At 32.7% G+C, this 26,834-nt stretch overlaps 1 protein-coding gene across 1 annotated transcript; it reads right to left on the minus strand.

The window, feature by feature from the left end:
* Window positions 1-20,097: 20,097 nt before the first annotated feature.
* LOC131049473 (putative disease resistance protein At1g50180) lies at window positions 20,098-22,830 on the minus strand. Its single transcript, XM_057983530.2, has one exon. It carries the CDS (start codon window positions 22,828-22,830, stop codon window positions 20,098-20,100), a length of 2,733 nt encoding a protein of 910 aa, XP_057839513.2.
* Window positions 22,831-26,834: the final 4,004 nt, after the last annotated feature.

The raw sequence follows: 26,834 nt of genomic DNA on the forward strand, positions 1-26,834 counted from the left end.
TATACTAATTTATATATAAAAATTGAATCATAGAATAACAAATAAGGGAATAATCACTTGTCTCCATCTCATAATATTTTTGAAGAAATTGTTTCCTCTCCTCATGCATCTGAGGGGTAGGTGCATGAAATAAACATCAAGAAACAAATTAAACCATCTAGATAAATATCATTCATGTGGGATAAAACAAAAACTAGAATATCAAAATTTTCCTAATTTGGCTCACTATTAAATGCATTGAAGATAATACAATTGTGGTAATGCCATCATCCATTGTTCTATGCATGCTGGAAAGAGTATGACCTTATTTCATCAACTAAAATGCATGTGCAACATTATAAAATACTAAAATCTATGTAACATTATTTTACAAACATAATGATTAAAAATAGTCAAGCTTACCTTAGTGAAAGATGTATGACCACTTTTACTAATAGGTCCTAGTGTCAAAGTCTCAATATACACCTATTTTATATCCAATGTGTATTTTAATATTGTCATTCATATTGGGTAAAGATATTTACATGTACTATATTTACAATTTTATTACTAATTATATAGTTGTGGACTCGAAATGGTTGTGTAATCAAGAATGGAAGGGTCACAAAACATAGGGTGAACAATTTGAACCTAAAATTTTATTAAAATCAAATTAGTAGTTTAGTTACTCTATATTTTAAAATAAAGTATGATACATTGAATTCTGACCTTATTCAAATTTACCTATCTATCAGTGCCAAAAGTTGAATCTAAAATGTCATTTGTGAAAGCCAATTTATTTAATATGAATGTGCCCTGATGTTGGCTACATGCATCCCATTCATCCTCAGACCCATAATCACAAAGAGAACTACAATATCAAGAAACATGAGGTAAACATCAATATTTGGAAACCTCGCCCTCATCACCTTATGCTAAAGGTTGAATATTCTATAAAATTGTTTGAATGAGTGAGTTGATGGACTATAGGGTCTCAACCTTAACACCCTGCTTCACAATCAAAGGGATCATAACTATTAAATGTTGGAATAGCAAGGTGTCTTCAATAATTTTCTTGGACATGATGTCCCCCCTCTCTATCTAGTGTAGATCCCCCATCTGTACCCTATAACTCTTGCATGTCGAAGTAGTTTAGGATCTCATCAAGGAAAGATGTGCAATAGAGTTTTCACTGAAAGTACTAAAAGATCTCTTTCTTGTTGTATAGAGGGTGGTAAAAAATGGTCCACCACTTATTATAATGGTGATAGAACTAATGCATCTATTATAGAGAACATATTACAAGTGCTAAGTAGGGGCACAGTAATTTGCATGTCAACAAATAATGCATACAAATAATATTTTAATCTTTTTTTTTTTACTTTTTCATATTACAATTTTTCAACTTAAAATATTCTTTCTTCTCCCCTCCTATTTTACTAGGTATAATTTTGGCCACCTACAAAATCTATGTGAGAGATGATAAATGCCAATGAATTTGCAAGGGTAGATCAAATGGGAGGTTATTCCACATAAATTCGTTAACCTTTTTATCAATGTTTGAAGTTATTTCTTATTTTCTATTTAACCTAGGATTTTTTCTACCATCTTGGGAGGATGTAAAGGAATTTTTGAAGGGCTTTGTTGTAGTTATTCTTTACCAATGTATTTGTAAATACATAAAATGAGATTTTTATAAAAAAAATTAATTTGTTTAATTTTTTACAGTAAAAAAATAATGGACTATCTACCTGAACCTCAGGTACATTGTGGTTGTAGTTTGGTGACAATTTGGTCAAATACAAAATGGATGTGTGATTTCCTTATCTTATGATTTGTTGTAGGGTGTTGAGAGGATGAATTCAAATGATCTTGAACTCTACATGTAGTCAGATTTTTATATTAGAAAAAATATGAGCATGCATTATAATTATGTATTATATGGGCCAAAAATTGGTTGTGACCAAGTTATTTAGTCCTCACATCTTTCTACATGTCCCATGATTCGATAAATATGTATGTATATTTAAAGAAAAAATACATATATTACAAATCATGTAAGGAATACACCACATTTTTGTACACTTAAATTCTAGTGCATTTGAACTACCTAACAATCAACACATAATTCATGTGCATGTGTGATGTATGCTCTTTGTCAAGGTAATACTTGTGAAAAATACCAACTCAATAGTCAAAACCTATATAAGTGTGCATGTGTGATAAAAGGTATCTAGTATTGTCATTAAGGTTTTGAAAAATATTGGAAGGAGGAATCAAACATTTGTAGAGATCATTTTTTTTTTAAATAGAGAAAGTTTGAAATTATAAATAGGATCTAGAAAGACATAATCTGTGTAATATAGGATAATGAACATCATCTAAATTAGGATCCTTACATTGTGTATGACTTTCTAGATCAAAATATTGATGTGCAAAAATTTAATAGTCTTCATTTATTGAAACTCACTCTTGGTCGCACAGCTAAGAAATGAGTGAAAGTTCACAACTATGTCACACTTTTGACCAAAAAAAAGTTTAACCAAAATATTTTCACCCAAAAAGATTTCATCCAAAACCATGTGGCATCTACACGGAATAAACTATTTTGGCAAAAACCTTTTCACTCAATATGGTTCCAATAAAAAATAGTTATAACCATTTAAAATAAAAGAAAAAGGTAAGAGTGTCATTTTTCAATCAAAATTTTGTTGTCTAAAAGCACATCAACCTCAAGCTTTCCTCCCGATGCCTTAAAAATGATATCAAATGTAGTGATGGATCCATGTGGTAAGGAACACATATATATTCTTTAAGTGACTTGTGGGAATATTTTTTATAGAATGTGGTAATCGTAGAGATAATCTAAGAGAAAGGATGATAAAATTTGTATATATGAATGGTTGGATCTCTTTGTTTTCACACAAGGGAAGAGAATGTCCTTCAAGTTAGGTGGAAATGGACTATAACAAGTCATGTAATAATAAGAGGGTACTATGATCATGTGTAGATCTAGATTTAATGTGATTTTTCATAGAATAATTTAGTATAGTGTTGAAATTTTTATTTATTTTTGGTTCTCATTGTAACTTCCATGTAGAACATGTGAAAGGGAAAAATCATCCTAAGTGGATAAAAATAGTGGAGAAGTGGGGTATGTTGGAGAATGATGGGATGTCGAATATGATGATTATTAGTAAGGAGTGGTAAATGATGGACATAAAAGTGGGGTTTTGGTCAATAGGGGAGAAGGAGGTAAGATGTAGGAATGACAGGATTTTAAGGGGATTTAGCCCTAACAGGGGATGCTTTCATAAGCACTTGAGTGTAGGAAGGAATATAAAGGATGTGGAGTTGAAGTGGTAGATGAAGTGGCATATGGCTTAGAAAAGAGTGTCCAATGGAAATAAATGTGAAAAGTGGTGTATTGAGTTAAAGGAGGAGTTGAATATTTATAGAAGGGGTACTTGATTTGATACTATTGATAATTAATGTGACGATTGGTAGGGAAAATAACAATGGTTTTTAGTATTCAAGGATAAAAATGGTGGAAGGGTAATATGATAAATAAATATGAAGTACTAATTCAATGAAATTTAGTCATGTGTTCAAGTTTGGCATTTATAGTTGCACCATTTAAAGTTTATTTCAACTTTTATTTTAGATTTTTATTTTCAATTTTATATGAGTTTTACACAAATGAGTAAGATGAAGAAAACATAAAACAATTTATATTTTTGAGAGGAGAGTGCTTCATCTATGATCACCAACATACTAATCTTGTTTAGAAATAGTGTTGTTCTAATATTTTTTAGTACCAACTACAAAGGATTGAGACCATTCTCATAGCCCACTATTTCATCTCTAAGATCATAGCCTCCAATATGATAATTTACTAAGGATAATTACTTATAAATATGTAAAAAGGTTGCATATAGCTGATGGCTTTCTAATCTATCTCTTATATGATAATTTACTAAGGATAATTACTTATAAATACGTAAAAAGGTTGCATATAGCTGATGGCTTTCTAATCTATCTCTTAAAAAGGATCAATGAAATGAATCCCATATCTTTGATATATGAGACTCAAAATTTTTATACAAGGGTTTTGTTTCAGGCTTGGACATTGATGGGGTGAAACCACTTCTCTTTATAATGTGCTTAAAAATACACATAAACTTAGCCAATAATGATAGCTCCTTGGAGGAATTTATATAGCTCATTGAAAAATGAACTTTTATCAACACTTGGTGATGAAATCCAAACCAATAAGTCTCTAAAAAAGAGAAGAAAAACCACACTATTTTTTTATTTCCAAGATCGTTGTATAAATAAATTAAAAAAGAGTACGAAAGTGGACTCGGAAAACACAAATGACCAAATTATCTTTTATTATCAAGATCACCTTAAAGCGCGAGAGAGAATCATACATCTCTTGGCCATAGAAACAAACATGAACAATTTATTCAAAAATTTAAATACATTTTTTTAGTTTGTTTGATTTTTGAGTCTTCATCTAATGTGATTACATAACAAGAATGACTAGTTTTTTGAAAGAAAAATTCTATGTTGTACAATACTCGATTCAATAGCTAATTATATATTTAAAATATACTATGATATTTTGTGTAAATTTGAATTTTAAAAATAATTTAACAATAAAATTTTTGTTGTAAATCATTTTTACTCTCCATATATTAGATTTTCAAGATAATTAAGTTGAGTTTTTTTTATTCAAAGTACTAAATTTACTTTATATATATATATATATATATATATAGAATCAATGCAATTATAAAGAATGAAAGCTACCAACATGTACCTGAAGAAAATAAAACATTGTTTGACGAAGAGTACAAAGAAGTCACTAAATCGCTAAGGGAGATATTCATTCCATATATTAAACAACTTTACATTGACAAAGATTGTTATTAAACTTAAATTGTAATGCCTGCTCTTTAAGTTGCTCCATAGCTTCTGTATTCTTCTTACATTGGGGTTGAGAAAATAAAAAGGTCACCTGTACAAAAATGTTAGAGCAAAGTCTTAAAGTGCATGTTGTCTTATGAAAGTTTTTACAAGAACACTACATAACATCTAGCTTTCCAAATATGCTTTAAAATAACTTGTCTAATAGAGTCAAAAATAACATTGTTATGCATGCCAAAACCAAAGATAACTTCTTTCTAATTAAGTTCATGGTACAGGATGGAAGGAAAAATTTTAAACACAACTATAGATATTGCTTCTTAATAGATATGCAATCACAAAATATATGTCTCATATTCCCAAGACACAGATAAAAAGGGTAATTGACTAGCCCAACCATTATACATTTTAAAAACTAAAAACTAAGGTCACTTAATTATTATGATTGTGAAATTTACAATAATTTCTTGACCTCATTAGAAAAAAAATCATCAATTCAAATTAATGTCTTAAATTTATAAAAATCATATCTAATTTTTTTAATATATAAATTTTATTAACATAAACTTATCAGTTCCACATTATTTAGTTTATATCATTTATAATATAATTTTACTTTCTTCACATTTACTCTTAACTATTTTATTATTTTTAGTGATATCAATCAAACATCATGTCATAATCATGTTAAAAAAATATTTTTAGAATCAAATTTTATTTAAAAATAAATCTATAGTAAAAAAATCTTAAATGGATAATAAAATAGTTTTTAAATTTAACTTTTATAAATAAAAAATCAAAAAAATCTTAAATAAAGTACAATAGATATTTGTTTAAATAATTTTTAATTTTTCAAATAAATATACTAAAAACTTAAATAATTTTTATTATATTTAAATTAATTAAATTAAATAATTATTTTTCTCTTTTCCAAAATATAAACATACTCAACATTATATTCTATTAAAAATATTTAGTATTTTTTAATATACATATAAGATAAATGCAAGAAAACATAAAATAGAACTGTTGAACAATACAACATAAAATAGAACTGTTGAACAATACATCTCTGAATTTGAAAAATTGACAATTTTAGTAACTGAAATTTCAGAGAGACACAAAATTGTGATATTCATAGATGGATTGTCAGATTCACTCAAAGGTTGGGTTAAGTCCTTGAACCCTCCTACTTTACAAACAACTATTAAAAGAGCAAGAGAATTGGAACCATTGTCTAAAGGGAAATTTTCTAATAAAGCACCACCAGAACCTGAAAATGACAAACAACCTTTCAATAAAGATAATGTCTCTAAAAACAAGTTAGATAAAGAAGAGAGAGAAGAACTAAGAAGGGAAAAACTATGTTTCAGCTATATAGAATCATGGCAGCCAGGACATAGATGTTTAGGAAAGGGAAAAATTCATTACATCGAGGTTATGTCAGATAGTGACAATGAAGAGAATGTTGAACCTAATATAGAACCTACACCACATAACATAGAATCAGGGACAAGCACTAAACATGGAGAAGGGGTAATAGCATCTATGATAGGAACACCTCATTATAATATTTTCAGAGTTAGAGGAGTTTTGAATGGGTAGTGTGTGGTTGTCATGCTTGATAGTGGTTCTACTCATAATTTTATAGATGCAGCTCTGGTGGAAAAACGTGGATTGCAAACTGAAAAACACGAAGGTTTCGATGTTAGAGTAGCAAGTGGAACTAGTTTGTCCAGTACTCATAAAGTTCCTAAATTGAGTATTACTCTTGGCAATTATACTATTACTGATGACCTTTACGTGATTGATTTGGCTGATACAAATGTTGTTTTGGGCATTCAATGGATGGAAACATTAGATGAATACACTTAGAGTTTTAAAAGATTGGAATTTTCTTTTAAGATTGATGATATGAAAGTAGTGCTGCGAGGTATGTCTAATGGTGGTCTCAGGTTTGTTAGTGATAAAAGAATGGAGGCTATTTTCAGACATGGGGATGTGGCATGGTCTTCACATTGTTTAATTCAGAACAAGGTATCAGGATTTGAATCTAAACATTATCAAGATGATTTGTTAAAAGTATTAGATTCACATAATCTGGTTTTCAGTGATATACCTCCAGGCGTTCCACCTGATAGAGAATTTGAACATGCCATTGAATTAGAAGAAGGTGCCAAACTCGTTATCACAACTCCTTACAGACATCCAAAAACATTTAGAGATGAAATAGAAAAGGCCATTAAGGAATTGTTGGACATGGGGCATATCAGACCTAGTTCTAGTTCTTTTGCATCATTAGTAGTACTAGTCAAAAAGAAGGATGTAACTCTTCACATGTGTACAGATTACCGTGCTCTTAACAAGAAAATAAAAAACAGGTATCCAATTCCTTGAATTGGCAAGTTGCTAGATGAATTACATAGTGTTTTTTATTTTTCTAAAATTGATTTGAGGTAAGGATATCATCAAATTAAGTTAAGAGATCAAGATATTCATAAAACTGCTTTTCGTTGTCATTATGGTCTTTATGAATTCTTAGTTATGTTGTTTGGTTTAACAAATGCACTGGCAACATTTCAGTCTTGTATGAATCATACCTTTAACAAACAGTTGAGAAAATTTTTGCTAGTTTTCTTTGATGATATATTGATTTACAACAAAAATTGTGAAGAACACTTGAAACATATTGATATAGTTCTTGGTATTATGGAATCTCAATCACTTTATGCAAAGGCTTCTAAATGTGAATTTGGGATGACAAAAATTTTGTATTTAGGGCATATGATCAGTGCTAGAGGGGTACAAGTTCATCAGGAAAAGATCAGTGCCATTTTGGATTGGCCACTACCACAAATTCTTATAGAGCTATGAGGATTCTTTGGGTTATGCAGTTATTACAAGAGATTTGTCAGAGGTTTTTCATAGCTTGGGGCACCGTTGACAAATCTTACCAAAAAGGGGGTATTCTGATGGACTGAGGAGGCACAACAATCTTTTCAGAAACTAAAAGTGGTAATGAGTTCTTGCCCAGTACTTGCGCTTCCCGATTTTAATTAGCCTTTTGTCTTGGAATGTGATGCATCTAGTGAGGGAATAGGAGTTGTTTTAATGCAAAATAAACATCCTATAGCATATGAAATCAGGAAACTTAGTAACCTAGAGAAATTGTATTCTATTTATGACAAAGAAATGTTGGCCATCATGCACGCATTGGCAAAAATTAGACAATATTTGGTTGGTGGAAAATTTGTAGTCAGAACTTACCATAATAGTTTGAGATATTTCTTGGGACAAAAAGACTTGAATTACAGACAACAAAAATAGATCAGTAAGATCCAAGCTTATGATTTTAAAATTCAATATGTGAAAGGTAAAAACAATGTTGTTACAGATGCACTATCTAGAAGGCCTGAAATAAATGCATTATCTGTAGTAACAGCTGATTGGAAATCTTTGTTGCTGGTTGAATATTCTAAGGATTCTTTTGCCTGTGAGTTGCTAGATGGTAATATACAAGATGATAAATATAAGGTTGTAAATGATATTATCTATTACAAGGACAGGATTTTCTTGACCCCAAGATCAAAGTTGAAAGAGAAAATCCTCCAATCAGTGCATGATATTCCTTTAGCAAGGCACCCCGGATACTTCAAAACTTACCGGCAGATAAGGGAAAGATTCACTTGGAAAGGACTTAAAAATGATGTTCTACGTTATGTCAAAGAATGCACTACTTGCCAACAAAATAAAGCAGAGCATACTTACCTATACCAAAACAGAAATGGGAAAGTATATCAATGGATTTCATTACAGGCCTACCGCGATCTCAAGGTAAAGATTGCATTTTTGTTGTGGTTGATCTAGATTAACTAAATTTGCACATTTTTTATCTATCACTACAGAATTCACAGTTGTCCAACTCGCAAAACTATTCTTTTGAGAGGTGTTCCACTTACATGGTTTACCAAAAAATATAATCAGCGATCGCGATAGCAGATTTTTTAGTATATTTTGGGGGAACTGTTCGGACTGACAGGTATGGAGTTGAATCACAATATGAGTTATCATCCACAAACCGATGGACAGACAAAATAGTAAACAAGTGGGATGAGGGATACCTTCATAATTATGTATCTGGACATCAGAAAGCTTGGGTTCATTGGTTATATTTGGGTGAATACTATTATAATACTACTTATCATATATCTATCGTTATGACTCCTTTCAGAGCATTATATGGATATGATGCACTATCTTTTATTGATCTTGCTTTTGATCAGAGTAATGTACCCAATTCTCGTGACGTGCTTTAGGAATGCCAAGATATATTGAAAGCACTTAAGGAAAATTTGCAATATGCTCAAAATCAACAAAAAATTTATGCGGACAAGAAGTGTGTTGAGCGACATTTTGAAATTGGAGAATTGGTGTATCTCAAACTACAACCCTATAGGCAGTCATCCCTCAAGAATAGTGGGGTTGAGAAATTGAAGCTTCGATTTTATGGGTCGTACCAGGTGGTTTGAAAAGTTGGTGCAATGGAATATGAACTGGATTTACCTGTAGAAAGTAGAATACATAATCTATTCCATGTATCTTGTCTCAAAAAAGCTTTGGATCAGCAAGTGACAGTTTCAAAAAATCTACCACCACTGGATGAAGAAGGGAAATTAGAAATGATACCTGAAGTGATTTTGGATACCTGAGACAGACATTTGTGGAATAGGACAATCATGGAATATCTCATTAAATGACATAATTTACCACTAGATGATGCTACTTGGGAAAATGAGTAGATTCTTCAACATCCTGGATTGTAGTTGCTTGTGGGCAAGCAACATTGGGCAGGGGAGAGTGTAATGTTCCCCAATAATTAAATTGTGGAAAGTAAATATGAAACAATATTAATTATTTTATATTAATATCCTAGCTTTAGATTGATATAAATAATTAATATTTTTAACACATTGATGAATAAAGTTTACATCATAATTATCCTTAACTATTACGGGAAATGAAACCAACTTGTTTGGTGATTAAAAGCCTCCCGTGAGTTTGAAACCAATAGGCTTGGAGAAGAAGCTTTGAAACCTGTGTGTGTTGTTACACACCTCGAGGAAAATAAACCTTTCGTTGGCCATTGGCTGGCCTATTAGTCTCATGGTTTGGAAAAGAAACATTATTGAAGGTGCAGAGAGTAGTCCGTCGGGAGAGTTCACGGTATAAGTAGCGAGTATGCGTGTTCATACACATGAGTCAGCAAAAGCTATCATGAGGGAGTAGAGACTGGAAATGGCAATGATGCTAAGACACATAACCTTTTCGCGCATGTGAATCCCGCACAGCGATAGTGAACACTGCCTCCGTGTCTCGGAAACCCAATAACGGGTTGAAGTGTGAAAACGGCTATCTCTGTAGTGGGGTGTTGAGCTAGCAGAGCCACGCAGGAAATTGGTGTGGAATAGAGTTTGATGTGAATGCGTGGAGGATCGGGAAGCTATTGATAGCATTCTGCACACCATAGAAACTCAGAGAATTTGATCGAATGATATTCATATTCTGGTTAATTCATTGAAAGTTAATGCAGTTCTTAGAGGCATCTATATCAAGTTTGGCAGTACCTGTAATCCTACAACGACAACGACAGTTTAATCATCAGGTTCACCATAACAGATATTCCCCTCCTTTGGTCTTTTATGGAATATTTAATGTCTAAGAATAATGATTATCCACGTCTACTATGTAATAAAAAATGATCTAAGATACTATGCATTTAATAAACAAAGGAGATTCCAAATTTAAGTTTTATAGAAACGTTCATTATCATTGGTTGTGTTGTGTAAACAAGTATCCGTTTTATATTGAAAAAGTCCTTGCTAGGGAATTTTATAGTTTCTCTTTCCTGCAAGGCTATCTAGATTGTTATTGTACTATATTTTGATATATTGTGTCTTTGTTAAGCTTTATCTAAGGGTGAGGGATATATATATATATATATGATATGATATGAATCATCTTTTTCACAATAAAGTTTTCTAAATTGTAACAAAATGTCAAACCCTAATCTACAAAGCCTATGACTAATGGAAGGTAACCATTCTATAGTTCATAAACATACGAGAACAAGCCTAATTTGTAACCTTGATAATGAGATTTTTACTTTCCTCTTGAACTTTTATCGTGTTAAAACTCCTTAGTGAAAACTAATAATATTGTTATGACTTCTAATAAAAATTAATCCATTTGTAAGCACTAAAATATTGATGAGTTAATAAGCATTTGGTTCATCTTTCAATGTTAGAAGATGTTAATTTCCTCTGCAGACAAATAAAACTAAATTTAGTAATTTCTTTATTATTCAAAAATCAGTTTTTCTATCCTCCACGCATGCATAGCTTCTATCATAAAACTTTATCTTTGCATGATAGACTAGTAGATAGATATTCTAGAAGGATTTCAAATCTTCTATAAATAAAAGAATGATTGTAATCGATCGAGGAATTATCATCAATAAAAAAAATTGTTTTTGTGCTGAAGCATGGATTTATTGTTTTGATTTCTGTTTCTATTTTGATCTCTTCCTTCAAATTGGTATCAGAGCTAAGGTTAAAAGTCTTTTTGCAATCTAAATTATTTTTTTGGTGTAGAATTTTATGATAGAGAAAGGAGATTGTTGTAGCAAGTCATGGCAACAAATAATACTCAAATTCAGCCTCAAATTCCAATCTTCAATGGCAAGAGTTATGAGTTTTGGGCAATTAAAATGAAGACTTTTTTTTGCTCACAAGATATTTGGGATTTGGTAGAGAAAGGTTTTGTAGAACCATAGGATGATGCAGCTTATCAGAGATTACTACAAGCAGAAAAAGATTAGCTTAAAGATAATAGAAAAAAAGGATGCAAAAGCCCTATTTTTAATTTAGCAAGCAATGGATGAGTCAATCTTTCCTAAGGTTTCGATAGCAACAAGATCTAAGAAATCATGGGAGACTCTAGAGACAACCTATCAAGGTAATACAAAGGTGAAAGTGGCTAAATTACAATCTCTTGGGAGAAATTTTAAAAATTTGCAAATAAAAGAATTTGAGTTTGTAGACCAATTTATGAATCAAGTATTGAATGTTGTGAATCAAATTATATCTAATGGAGAAGAATTAAGAGATCAAAAGGTGATTGAAAAAATTCTCAAGAGCTTGCCTAGTAAATTTGACTCTATAGTTGTAGCAATTGAAGAATCAAAAGATTTGTCACAGTTATCAGTAGATGAGTTAATGGGTTCTCTATTAACACATGAATCAAGATTGAATAGAAACAATAATACCTCTTTTGAGAATGCTTTCAGAGCACAGGGTTCATTAGGAAGAGGAAGAGGAAGATCAAATTCTAGAGGAAGAGAAAGAGGCAGAGGTGGATAGATGAATATAGATCAAGGAGAAAGGACCAATCAGTCCAATCATAGTTTCAATAATAGAGGACGAGGTAGAAACCAATTTCAAGAACAGTCATCAAGGTTTGATAAATCCAATATTCAATGTTATTATTGTAAGAAATATGATCATTTTGCTAATGAATGTAGAAAGAAACAGGAAGAATTTGAGAAACCTGGAGCAAATTATTCAGATGTATCTGACAATAATTCAAGTAGTTTATTTGTAACATGCAATGTGGCACAAGAAAGATCTAAGGATGTGTGGTTTTTAGATAGTGGTTGTAGTAACCACATGACTAGTCATAGTGAACTATTTTCTAATTTGGATGATTCTATGAAATCTGAAATAAAATCGGGAAATGATACTATAGTATCTGTAATTAGGAAAGGTGTAATAAACGTGTTGGCTAAAAATGGAGAAAAAAGGTTTATTCCTGATGTTTATTATGTGCCTAGATTAAAAAAAAATCTAATGAGTGTTGGTCAATTAATTGAAAAAGGATATAGAGTTCTCTTTAAGAATGATGTTTGCACAATCTTGGATAGAAATCCTAGTGACAGGTTGATTGCCAAGGTCCAAATGACCAAGAACCGGATGTTTCCCCTTCAGATGCATGGAATAGAGGAAGCTAATTTTAAGGCAAAAATTTTAGACCAGACATGGCTCTGGCATTTGAGGTATGGACACCTTAATTTCGATGGCTTGAGTTTATTGCAGAAGAAGAATATGGTAAAAGGTTTGCCACCTATCATGCAACCTACTAATTCTTGTGAAAGTTGTATAATGGCAAAACAACATAGAGAAAGCTTTCCTGTAGGAAATTAAAATAGAGCAAGAGTGCCTTTGGAGCTAGTCCACACTGATATATGTGGCTCAATGCAAACCCCATCTTTAGGAGGAAGTCTATATTTTATGACATTTATTGATGATTTCAGTAGGAAAACTTGGATATATTTTTTGAAGGAGAAGTTTGATGCTTTCTATAAATTTAAGGAGTTCAAATCAATGTTGGAAAAACAAAGTGGACTCTTCATCAAGGTACTCAGATCTGATAGAGGTGGTGAATACAATTCTAATGAATTTTTGGATTTTTGCAGAGATCAGGGGATCAAGAAACAATTCACAACAAGGTACAATGGTGTAGCAGAGAGGAAGAACAGAACCATAATGGAGATGGCAAGGAGTATGCTAAAAGCTAAAAATTTATCTAATGATTTTTGGGCTGAAGCAGTAGCATGTGTTGTATACATTTTAAATAGAAGTCCCACAAAGAGTGTTAAAGACAGAATCCCTCAAGAAGCATGGAGTGGTAAGAAACATTTTTTATCTCATCTTAGAATCTTTGGATGTGTTGCATATGTTTTAGTTCCAAGTGAAATAAGGAGAAAATTGGATGATAATAGTGAAAAATGTATTTTTATTGGTTATAGTGAGCAATCAAAAGCTTACAGATTATATAACCCAGTTTCAAAGAAGATGATTACAAGCAGGGATGTCATATTTAAGGAGGAAGAAGCATGGGATGGAAAAATTGATAGATCAGTCACAATTGGAGCACCAATACCAAATAATGAAGAAGACAAGAAGAACATGTTGATCACCCAAATCAAGGAGGACCAAGCACTCCACCAAGAAATTTTGTTCAAGGTCAATTATCAAAACATGGAGAGCATCCCACTCTAAAAGAAGGTAATGAGACAACTCCTACATTTGCTAAATCAAAAGGTAAGAAAATGAGAAACTTGATAGAAATATATGAACAAGGTGAAGAATGCTTGGATTTTAGTTCAAATTTTTCTTTATTCTCTTGTGATCGTATGTGTTTTGAAGAAGCAGTTAAGGAGGAACATTGGATCAAGTCCATGGATGAAGAAATTAATTCCATTAAAAGAAATCATACATGGGAGCTCATGGATTTACCAGAAGGTAAAGATTGCATTGGTGTCAAATGGGTTTATAAAACCAAATTTAATGCAGAAGGTGAAATTGATAAACATAAGGCTAGATTAGTAGCAAAAGGCTATGCACAACAACATAGAATTGATTATACTGAAACATTTGCACTAGTTGCTAGGTTTGATACAGTTAGAATGGTTTTAGCAATAGCTGCTCACAATAATTGGAAAATTTTTCAAATGGATGTTAAATCTGCATTTTTGAATGGTATTCTAGAAGAAGAAGTGTATGTGAAACAACCACCAGGTTATGAAGTGCATGGACATGAAGACAAGGTCTATAGATTGAAGAAGACGCTCTATGGTCTCAAACAAACACCTAGAGCATGGTATAGTAGGATTGATTCATACATGATTAGCAACGGTTTCAGTAGAAGCAGTAATGAACCCACTCTATACACAAAGATTAACAAAGAAGGTTAGATTTTGGTTGTGTGCTTATATGTAGATGATTTGATTTTCACTAGAAATTTGTTTGTAGACACTTTTAAATCAGCAATGATGAAGGAATTTGAAATGACAGATTTGGGGTTGATGAGATATTTCTTAGGTATTGAAGTTGTTCAATCTGATAAAGGAATTTTTATCTGTCAATCTAAGTATGCCAAGGATGTATTGAAGAAGTTTAATATGTTGAATTCTAAATCAGCACCAACCCCAGTTGCAATAGGAACAAAATTAAGCAGAGAGGACAAGGGGTCAAATGTTGATCCAACTTTGTTTAAGAGGCTTGTTGGAAGTCTCATGTATCTCACAGCTACAAGGCCAAATATCATGTATGGTGTTAGTTTAATCTCAAGATTCATGGAGTCACCAAAAGACTCACATTGGCAAGTTGGAAAGAGGATATTGAGATATGTTGCAGGAACCAAGGGATGTGGAATTTTATATTCCACCACTAATGAGTTTGATTTGATTCATTATACTGACAGTGATTTTGTAGGTGATATTGATGATAGGAAGAGTACATCCGGATATATCTTTCATTCTGGTACAAGTGCAATCGCATGGGCATCAAAGAAGCAGCCTATAGTGACCCTTTAATCAGCTGAAGCTGAATATGTAGCAACAACATCAGCAACATGTCAAACAATCTGGATGAGGAGAATATTGAAGGATATATTAAAAAGTACAAGAGGAGCCTACACCAGTGTTCTGTGACAACAAATCAGCAATCGCATTATCGAAGAACCATATTTTTCACCAAAGGAGCAAGCAAATTGATATGAGATATCACTTCATTAGAGAATTGGTCAATAATGGAGAATTCTATCTTGAATTCTATAGATCTGAAGATCAATTAGCTATTATTTTTACTAAGGCACTACCGAGAGAAAACTTTGAATATTTAAGAGAAAATTTAGGAATAATAGAAGCTGAGATTATTAATAGAAGAAATTAAGGAGGAATGTTAGAAGATGTTAATTTCCTCTACAGACAAATAAAACTAAATTTAGTAATTTCTTTAATATTCAAAAATCAGTTTTTCTATCCTCTACGCATGCACAACTTCAAAAATCAGTTTTTCTATCCTCCACGCATGCACAACTTCTATCATAAAACTTTATCTTTGCATAATAGACTAGTAGATAGATATTCTAGAAGGATTTCAAATCTTCTATAAATAAAAGAATGATTGTAATCGATTGAGGAATTATTATCAATAAAAAATTTGTTTTTGTGTTGAAGCATGGATTTATTGTTTTGTTTTCTATTTCTATTTTGATCTCTTCCTTCACAACTCTAGATTTAAGTGCTAATGTGGATCATTGCTTCAACTTCAGCAAGCAATCTAGTAAATTTCAATGAAACAGAGATGTTGTAAACAATAAACAGAGAGGTTGTAAAGAGAAAATTCAAAAGTATAGTTGCATAATTGAGAAAGAGATTTCGATGATCCTCTAGGAAGCCATTGACTAGCATCCAGATACACAATCATATGCAACATTAAACATGATTTTTAAATTCATCATATCAAACAAATTTATAAGAAAAGCATGCAACAAACTCTTTTGATGGCATTCTTATCATAAGACATGCATACCAATGCCTAAGAGATACAATCGAAAAGCACATGGAATTGATTGCATTTGTACATCAATGTAAGTTTTATCTGCAAAACCAAATGAATATTAATGCCATAATAAAAATTTCCTAAGGTACAAATACCTAAAAGTAAATAAAATATTTTTCTTTTTGAGTGGCTTTTGAAAGTTTATTGTTTCTTGTGACACTTTTGGTAAAATATGAATAGATTGAAGTTTACCAACATCTTTCTTAAGCCAGTGAACTTAAATATTATGCAGATTGTCATAGAAGACTCATACAAAAATGAAATGCTATATCATTTGATAGAAATGTAGGAAACAGAGTGATTAATTGTATTTAGGAAAAACAAAAGAAGTGACAAATTGTAGAATTCAATCATTACAGGATACCCAATGCAGAGGGTGAGAAGGATAGAAAAAGTTTTCAGAAAATGAGATTAGAATATTTTTGGTCTACCCAGTATAACTTTGTTAATTGTCTCAAGCATATGAACCACTAGAGGCATCGAAATTGGATATAGGGATTCATGGTGAGAGTAAAAAGACCATACTTAAGATTATTATCTTCGCAAGAATGACATTGCATAGAATATACTCCAAGTCTTTTTTTAAATGCTTATCAACATATGTTCAATAAATGGTAATGCAAGAGGGTAGTGATAGCAGTAGTAGAGTGATATAAAGAAGAATAAAACATGCATACAATTGATTTAGATGGGTCAAGGGTTCAAATCAGTTGTTTAACCAATGAACACATATATAGCTAGTTTCAAATAAAGCATAATTATTTTCAACTCCATTTTAATATAACTACAGGTAAAGCTTTCCAGCCCAGAATACCTTTAAGGGAGTTGATTACTAAAAATGAGCATTGTAGGCTGCAGTTAGGTTAGCTGTTGTTGCCAGTGTTCAATACAATAATCTTATTCAATGAGATGCTCTATCACTATTTCAAGTGGTCAAACAATTTATAGAAACATGCATGCTTTCAAATTCAAATTATTAGAAGGTGATTAGTGAGTGTACTTGTTTACCCATTTACACAAGTCTATAAAAATTGGAGACCTTTTTTTTCTTTTGTATGCTTCGACATTTTGTACAATGAGCATTGCGGGTTGTGACCTGATTAGCTACTATATCCACCATACAAAGAAAATCATATTCCATGAGTTGCTCTTTCGCTCTTTCACTTTTTTGCCTTGTGAAAGCACATACTTCAGATTATAGATTTCCAATAATTGAGCATATGTAGATTAGTCTTCAGGGAGATTGTGTGTGCAAAATATGCACAGTGTGTCGGGTACCAAAATTCTAAGTTGTTAGGTCACTGTCATGCAAAATCTGCTTCAAACTTGCAGCCCTTAGTAAGTACCAAATTGAAACACTTCAAGAGTAGTGTGCATTATTGAACAATTCATCAAGCACAAGGTTTTGTTCCACTAGTCCAGTCAAGCGTTCATAAAAGTTATACTTTTCAATACTTTCTCATTTCAAAGGTACCTCATATGGACCTATACTAACCATACAAAAATTAACAGCATAGCATTGTTGAGATCATGCCATACACTACAAAATTTAAGTTTCCAAGAACATGTATTATATTGTAGCCAGAGTTCTCCAAATAGTTCACAGAAATTGAAAGCCAATTTTTCTGTATCTATAGACTATAGACATAATCAGCCATTGTAACCCTCCTCTAATGTATAGTTGGTGTCTCGACTTAATCAACATTTACAGTTGGGATTTGCAATGATAGAGATTTTGCTAATAGGGTTTGTGTTGGATTTACTTTTTTATTAATAAAATATAGTTTTATTGTAAAGCCATGCCAAAGAACTTAGAGGAATGCACAAAAGCTAAGATAGGAACAATTTACAAACAGTTAAACTTGGTACTGTTGTCTCTGATCTCTATTAGCGACCAATGGTTTCTTTCAATCAAAACGAGATCCTTATTTTCTGTTCAGCAAGAGAATGGTAGAGTGCACAACAATTAAAATTGGATTTTTTTAAACCCTAAAATGATTTAAATCTTGTACTCAATAAAGATTTTGCAAATAGGGTTTGTGGTGGCTTTACTTTTCTATTAATAAAATGTAGTTTTATTGTAAAACCAAGTCAAAGAGAAAAGTAGAGAACCTAACATAGGAACAATTCACAAACACTTACTCTCTATCGTTGTTTTGTCCAGGTGACTGCGTGCAGAATTATTACTTATTTTTCTACCCAGGTGATTGCTACAGAACTATTACTTATTTTTTATTATACGATTCATTGCCAGTGAAAATACTTTGACCTCTGTGAGTGACTAATACTTCCAATGAAGAGGGGAACTCTATTTTCTGAGCTTTATGGTCTGTGGTCTTTACAATATAGCTACAAGCTGACATTTGAAGCTTATTTTTAGAGTTTATCTGGAAGCTTCCACAATATGCATGTATGTTGGCATGTGGTTTTGTTGGTGGGGAACATGTATCTGGCAGGATAGGGTTCTTTATTTATTTGGAAGCTTCAATGGTGGTCACTTATGTGGCCACGTGGCTTTTTTAGTTACAGCTTCCGAGAGCCATACAAAGTAATGGGTTTTGACGAGGCTGACATTGTTTGAGCTAGGGAGTGATGGTATACTCCGACATTGTAATATGGATCATGTACAACCTAATATACTATGGGAATCTAATCATGGAGTTGTGGGTGGTCCTTATGGGGGTAAAGTGAGAATCTGCAAGATTAGCCTGGCCTTTGGTGGCCTGCCATATTATCCTTATGCTGATGAGCTGAGCTGAAGCCAGCAGGTCTTACCGGGACTAAGAAATCTTTCTCTCTCAGGAGAGAGATGAAGTGAAATTTAATTAAAAGACTGTGAAATGCACTGAATCAGAGATTGTTTCCATTGAGAGCAACCTTTGTGGTTATGTTTATCCAGATTTCAGTCATTTTCAACTCTAATATGAAAGCGATAGAAAGTTGCAAACCCTAGATGCAATTTCAAAAACTGCCAAAAAAATATTCCTACAATTTGAAAAGTAAATCATACCTACCTAAATGCAGTTTCAAAACCGCCAAAAAAATCCAGGAATTTGAGAAGCAAATAATACCCAGATGTCAGCCCACTGAAAATACTCTGGCCTCTGTTACTAATTAATGCTTAATTCCTTTGTTACTAATTAATGCTTCCAATCAAGATTAAATTCCTCTTTTCTGTGTAGCAAGAAAATAGTAAAATAGTAGAGTGTACACAATGAAAATAAGTTTTTCTTTAAACCTAAAAAATAATGGAATCTGTACAACATTCCATAATTAAGTACTGATTATAATTAAATCTGCATCAATTCATTTATTTTAAATCTCTTGCCTTGCAATCACCATGAGTCGGTGACGACAGATGCCAACTCTCCATAATAAATGCCTCATTTAGTTGAAGTTTGCCAAAAACATTACAAAGTTAAATTTCTATATTTTCTTTATTAAAAATTCATTTAAACCACCAGCAAAATTCTATCAGTCAATTGTGTTTCAATTTTTTTTTAAGAAAATCTAGAAAATAATAATATCAAAGAATCATGTTTTAAACTTTAGGATTACAGATTTATTCCATGATTTGATTAGCAAAATTAATATATGAAAAGTGACATGAAAACATTAAGACAGGGAACTAATAACACCCTCTATACAATTTCCAATAATATTTATATAAATAATTTTTTATCTATATAAAAGCTACCTGTTTCCTCTTTATTCGAAGCATTCCTCATAAAAATAAGTTAATATTTAGGTAGGGATTAATGGCTTTGATTTTTTTCCAAAATCTTCCATCTTCCCTCAACCTCTCCCTCAATTCATTTGTTCCGGAGGATTGAATATTGATCTCCTTGACTCTTTTCAGTTGCTCCAATCCCTCTCCAACTTTATTTAAGTTGCTACAATCAGACAAAGTCAACTTCTCAAGGGATGCCATGGCTCCATCCTCCATTTCTGGAAACTCCTCCAATTCAGGGAAGTCAGTTATCCTAAGGAAGCGGAGGTTTGGAAACCCGCCCGACTTTCCAAATGCCTTTGGCAATTCTCTGCAGTTATTGTTGACTATCAACCTCAAACTGACTAGATTGGGCAGTGCTTGTAATTCCGGGTAATTACTGCAATGACAACTCAATAAAAAAAGGTACCTGAGATTTGTCAAACAACATATCCAACTTGGCACAGCAAACTTCCATAGTCTAAGATGTTCCAAATCTCTCATTACACTCATTCTCTCCGGAAACCGCGGATGAAAAAAATCATCTTGCATTCCATGGATTGCATTGTTGACTTTCAGCCGATGCATCTTCACCAACGGCTCAAGGATCCCTTCGTCCATCCCGTTCAACTGCGATTCATCCTCAACATTAAACGCTATTTCCTCAAGCTCACTCATCTTCCCAACATCCTCTAACCTTAACACACCGTCTTCTTCCATGGACAAGGAAAGTGATGGTGTTTGCAGTGTTTCCAAATACTCTAACTTTGATATTCCCTTCGGCATTCGCTCAAACGAGCCTTTCAAATGCTGAAGACACCTCAGTTCACTTATCCATTCCGGTGCCTGGTTGAATTCACATTTATAGACATCAAGATAAGAGAGACTCTTAAGACGTCTCACACACTCCGGTATCTTCCTAATCTTTGTATATCTTAAATTCAACACTTTTAGAAGTTTCATCTTTCCCACGCAAGCAGGCAATGTAGAGATATTTGTGTGGCTCAAATCCAGAACCCGCAGAACTCTCATACCGCTAAACAACATTGCCGGAATGTATCCTCCAATTACAGAATTGGAGGACAGTGATAGTGTGCGAACGAGCATGGGAGAACCAGGCTGCATCTTTGAAATGGCATGCTCATCAATATCTTTCTTAGCCAAAAATAGGCGACACCACCGACCACCATCTGTATTCTCTGATTTCAATTTGGGGAAGGCATCCTCTACACTGAATGCACATTTATTTTCTCTGCATATAAGTATGATCAGATCAAGCAATAAATCATGAATTTTACAGTATTTATCTAGATATTCATCTTCCCATAATTCAACCAGACAGAGATTGGCAAGCTGCTCCAAACAATCCCATGGTTTCTCTCCTGCCGGAATGAATCCTTCTCCCTTCCATAGATACATGAGATACTGGCACTCTATTTGCTCATCCTCAGGAAAGAAGGAAAAATAAGCAAAACAAGCCTTTAAATGTGCAGGCAGTGTGTCGTAACTCAACTTGAGAATATCTAAGACAGGATCGCTTGGAGTGCTTACCTTTTTCAGCTTGTCGAGCTTGAAGTGCCAGTCCCTTGGCAGTGTGGTGCTCGCCAGAGATGCTGCTGTGGTTTTGATTGCAAGTGGCAATTTCCCACATTCCTTCTCTATATCACGAGCGACCTTCTCCAGGTACCCCGGCGCTCTATTTTCCTCACTCCTAGGAAATGCATGAGCACAAAACAGACTCCAACTCTCTTCATCTGTCAAATATTCCATATGATATATCTCAGCACTGAGATTTACAGCGACCTCTCTGTTTCTTGTGCTAACCAAAATTTGGCATTGGCTTGTATCTCCAGTTGGTATGCCAAGTTTCTTTAGCAAATCACCTTCTCTGGTAGCCCTCCAAACATCATCTAAAACAATAAGGCACCTCTTCCCTTGGATAAAGCTATGAATCTCCTCTGCTGCTACTTCATCACTTACTCCACTCTCCTTAATTCTCCTACTTAAATTTTCATCTAATTTAAAGGCCAAGTCACTGAGCAACTTGGAAACAGAATAGAACTGAGAAACTGAAAGCCATGCAGATTTCTCATACCTTCCCTTTTCCGCGTCGTAGACATGCTGAAGAAGATAGGTTTTACCCATCCCCCCCATTCCAACCACTACAATGATTGGAAATTGGGGGTTTTCTAGCAAATTAGCCATGCTGTCAATCTTGGACTGTATCCCCACTGGTTTTGAATCGCTGGGCAGGAGACTTAATCTCTTAAACTGTTGTCTCTGGGAGCTACTTGATGATTCTGCTGCTTCTATGTGAGACACCACAGTATGACGTATATTCAGCTGGTTTCCATCTGCAATAACAGAGTTCATTCGGGCTTTGACCTTCTGAATTCTTTTGCCCATTTGATAGCGAGTAATCAATTGATTCCATAAATAGCAAGGAATCAGGTGACGGCATAACTGAGTATGAGTAGCATACATAGAATCCACAGCACATATCTGAAGTATGTCCTCTGCCTCCCAGGCAACGTCCCGAACTCTGTGAAGCCATGTTTTCACAGACTCTTTTTGTCTAGTGCTCTTCTCATCAGCTTCATTTAGAAAATAATTAGTTTGCTCTATTTGATTCTTCAACCACTCAAAGTCTTCCGTGAAGTTCCACACTATGCTTACCTCATTAAGCACTGGTTGAACGGCCATTTCGCAAAGCTTTTTAACGGCAGCCTCTGCAAGTATAGACGCCATCTTCAAAAAAATTCTTGGGATTGAGAATTCTACCCGAGACTTTGAATAGAATATAAAACTGAAACGAAATAGAATAGCTGAATGCAAAATAAAACTTCGAATCGCTTGGCTGCAAGTGTGAAGCAGCGTGGTTACAACAATGTTATATATAACATCAGGATTCAGCATCCAAGTCTAGAAAATATCTTATTTTTTTCATTGCTTGCAAGTATTGGCTATTGTGTTTTATTTTATCATCTTTTGCGATAAGATAATAATTTGATGCGAGAAAGTTTTAAACAGAACACCCAGACTGCCATGTGAACACTTCTGATGACATTTTATTTGTTTGTACGTTTTCACTTAATTAAAATTACAGAGTAGACTGCCGTGTGAACATTCATCACAGATAAATATTACATTAATGCAATCTGCCATCCGAAAGTTTAGAGTTATCCATATTTTGTCAGAGTTTAACTTTCCGTGTTCTTTGTCTAGAATGGACTTTCATTTATCAGAGTTTAACTTCCCGTATTATTTGGCTAGAATAGAATAGACTGTCATCTATCAGAGTTTTAACTTTCCAGCTGTTCCAGCTAATTTTTAGGTGTCTGCGTTCCATATTTTTGGTACGTTTTGGCCTTTTCTGGTCCGTTTTTCCACTCAACTTGCAAAAAAGGACAAAAGTAGAGTAGATTCGAATGTGATATTTTTGGTACGTTTTGGCCTTTTCTGATCCGTTTTTCCACGCAACTTGCAAAAAAGGACAAAAGCTGAGTAGAATAGATTCCATATTTTTGGTACGTTTTGGCCTTTTCTGGTCCGTTTTTCCACGCAACTTGTAGAAAAGGAATAGATTCAAATGTGAAAATAAAAAATATTAGAAATTTTTTAAATTTGCTGAATTTTTTTTTAATTTTATATTTTATTGAGAAGATAGAGACAAAGCCTGAGCAGAATAGATTGCAATGTGAAAATAAAAAATTATTAGCAACTGAATTCTAGTTGAATTTTATATTTTATTGAGGAGATAAGATTTTTATGGTTATCATGATGAATCATAGTGTGATTGGAAACATCTCTTCCATGCAATTTGCATAAAAGGATAATAATTTGATGGGACAAACCCTAAGCAAAATAGATTGCAATATGAAAATAAAAAGTTATTAGCAACATTTGAATTTAATTAATTCTAGTTTATTTTTATAATTTATTGAAGGGATAAGATTTTTATGGTTGTTCATCATGATGATGAATTGTGGTGTGTGATTCCAAGTGTCTCTTCCATGCAACTTGCAGAAAAGGATAATAATTTGATGGGACAAAGCCCTAAGCATAATAAATTGAAATGTGAAAATAAAAAATTATTAGCAACATTTGAATTTAATTAATTCTGGTTGATTTTTATATTTGATTGAGGAGGTAAGATTTTTATGGTTATTTTAATTTCTTAATGTTTTGAATTTTATATTTTATTGAGGAGATAAGATTTTTATGGCTATCAAATTTCTACAATCTATGCTAAAATTCACTTATTTTGGATTCAATTGTGTATGGATTTTTTTATCATCAACATTTTGAATCACATACCATGATTCATCATCAAGATGAACACGAATTCTAAGGAGAGATGATCATCAACATTTCAAATCACAATATTAAGGAGATGAAAGATGAATCAAAGAGTATGATTTAAAATGTTGATGCTAAAACTTTGCATACATAATGGAATCCACAAACAACAAGTGTACTTTAATTCGTTTTAAATGTAAGTTAGGTTTTATATTTTATTGAAGAGATAAAATTTCTCTCTTCATCTTACTCCTCATAAATAATTTATTATCATGAATTGACATTTCAAATTAAGTAACAACCTGCTCCCTCTAAGCTAAAAAGCTTCAACAAGTCAACACAAGCTTAATATTAAGAGGTATTACATTAACAAGACAACTGAAGGCTATATATTTGAGCAGAAACAAGTTACAAGGTGAGAAAATATTTTTTTCCTTCAAGAGCACAAAGAACAAGATCTTTTGTAATGGTATTAAACTTCTTAAATAGAGGTCCATTGTGATCAATAGCTATAATTGCTAGTTGGGATTGTATTCTTGATAATTGTTTTTTGGAGCTCTAAATTGAAGTTATGCTTCTCTTTCAATACATTAGCAAGTGTTGTCTATTACAAAATAATATCAAAAAGTAACCCATGCATAATCAATTTTGTTAGAAGAAAAGTGTTACAAAATATAGCTTTACATCAGATCCTCCAAATGTATAAAAAGATGCATTGACGAAAAATATTTTGAGATCATATTCTATGAGCAATGCAATCTTAGAAAAGCTGGTTTCTATTTTATTTTTTTGTTAAATAAGGTTGGAATACAATTCATGATTTCTTGGAAAATTCATTGAAAATGCTTGCATGTTTAAAAGGCATGATTTCTAGTCTCTATCTTGTTACAAAAAGGGCATTTAGTGTAATGATTGGGAAGAAAAGTGAGAAGTTGTAATTTTATAATAAATAAATTTCTACACTAGAAGTTGAGCCTTGGCCTCAGATTTAGATTTCCACATCATAGAGCTTGTTAGCACCTCACAAAATTAGATGACTTTTTGGTGCATAAGAACTTAGGTGGGCATATACTTCTATAAGGTCATTAAGAGTCATGTCAAGTTTCATATCATGTCTAGTTATGGGAATAAGGTCATGAAATACCATTCTTTATGTAATCAAGGTCCTTTAGACCATTATGTGGTGTTTTGAGTCTTTAAGAAGTCATGTTGACAAAAATTGTCAAAATTGTCATTGTATTGAAAATGTGTATTAAGGGGTTGAAATATGTGTGAAGGTCTTCTAAGCCTCTTTGAATATATTTTCAATAGGTTGAAGGCATAAAAAGATTTTGGTTTCGGTTCATGGCAAGTTTTGGTTAAAAATTGTCATTATTGATAAAAAGTTGTCAATGCAACTTTGAGTGGCAACATTAGTTATTTAATGCATCTTGTTAGGTAAGATTTGAAATACACTTATATCCATTTTAGGATGATTTTAATTCATTTAAATATCCCTATCCACGACCAATATGGGTTGTTGGATGATGTAATGAATGAAAATCAATAAAAGTTTGATTTTCTCACTGCATTTCACTGTTTTTCTTAGACATTGCACACTATTCTTCTCTAATTTTATTTGTGAAATATTTCTCTTTTTCATTTAAAACCTATTGGGAATGAGATAAAAATGAATCCTTGAAATTTTTCCTTTGGTTTCATTCAATTCCATTTTGATTTGAGCAAATTATCATATTTTTTGTAAAAACTATCACAAAATCTTGCTATGGTATCCAGTGACATTTAAATAATGTATTCTTGGTCATACCATCATTAAAAAATCATGCCAATGGATGGGATGACCCTCATTAATATACATTTTTATTGTATTTTCCTTGCAGGGCTCTATGATGTTCATGGGATGTGCTAGAAGTGACACAAAGTCTGATTTTTGTGTCTGTCTAGTAAAGATAACAAATTGATGGTGTTTGGGTGGTGTGAATGCAATATTGGACCTTGAGAGGTTACGAGAAGGAAATGAGGAGTGTATGAGGGTGATTCAACCTTGTTCCAAGGATTGTTTGGTCTTTTAAAAAAATCAAACATCAAATATTGATGACTGTCTTCATAACATACTTATGACTATCACAATATGAGAGTGAATTAAGACACTATACTGTGCAAGGGTAGGAGGTGATTTGATGTTGATTTTTGTGACAAAGGGAGGAGTGGAGAGGTCATCTACCATCATTTTCAGTGGTGCATGAATATATGGTTGACCTAAACAAAGTTTGTGACTGCCACAATGAACTAGTGTTATAACAATAGGTTCTCTTTATAGTATTTTGGGTGGATGGGGGGTGAAGGATGGTGGTTCGTCTATGTTGAGGAGTCTCTATATGAGTGTTAAGGAATAATATTGGTTGGTGTTTATCTACTTGACATTGTGAGTTGTTCCCTATTGACAATTAGGA

This window comes from Cryptomeria japonica, chromosome 11, assembly GCF_030272615.1.
Source record: "Cryptomeria japonica chromosome 11, Sugi_1.0, whole genome shotgun sequence".
Classification (NCBI taxonomy): domain Eukaryota; kingdom Viridiplantae; phylum Streptophyta; class Pinopsida; order Cupressales; family Cupressaceae; genus Cryptomeria; species Cryptomeria japonica.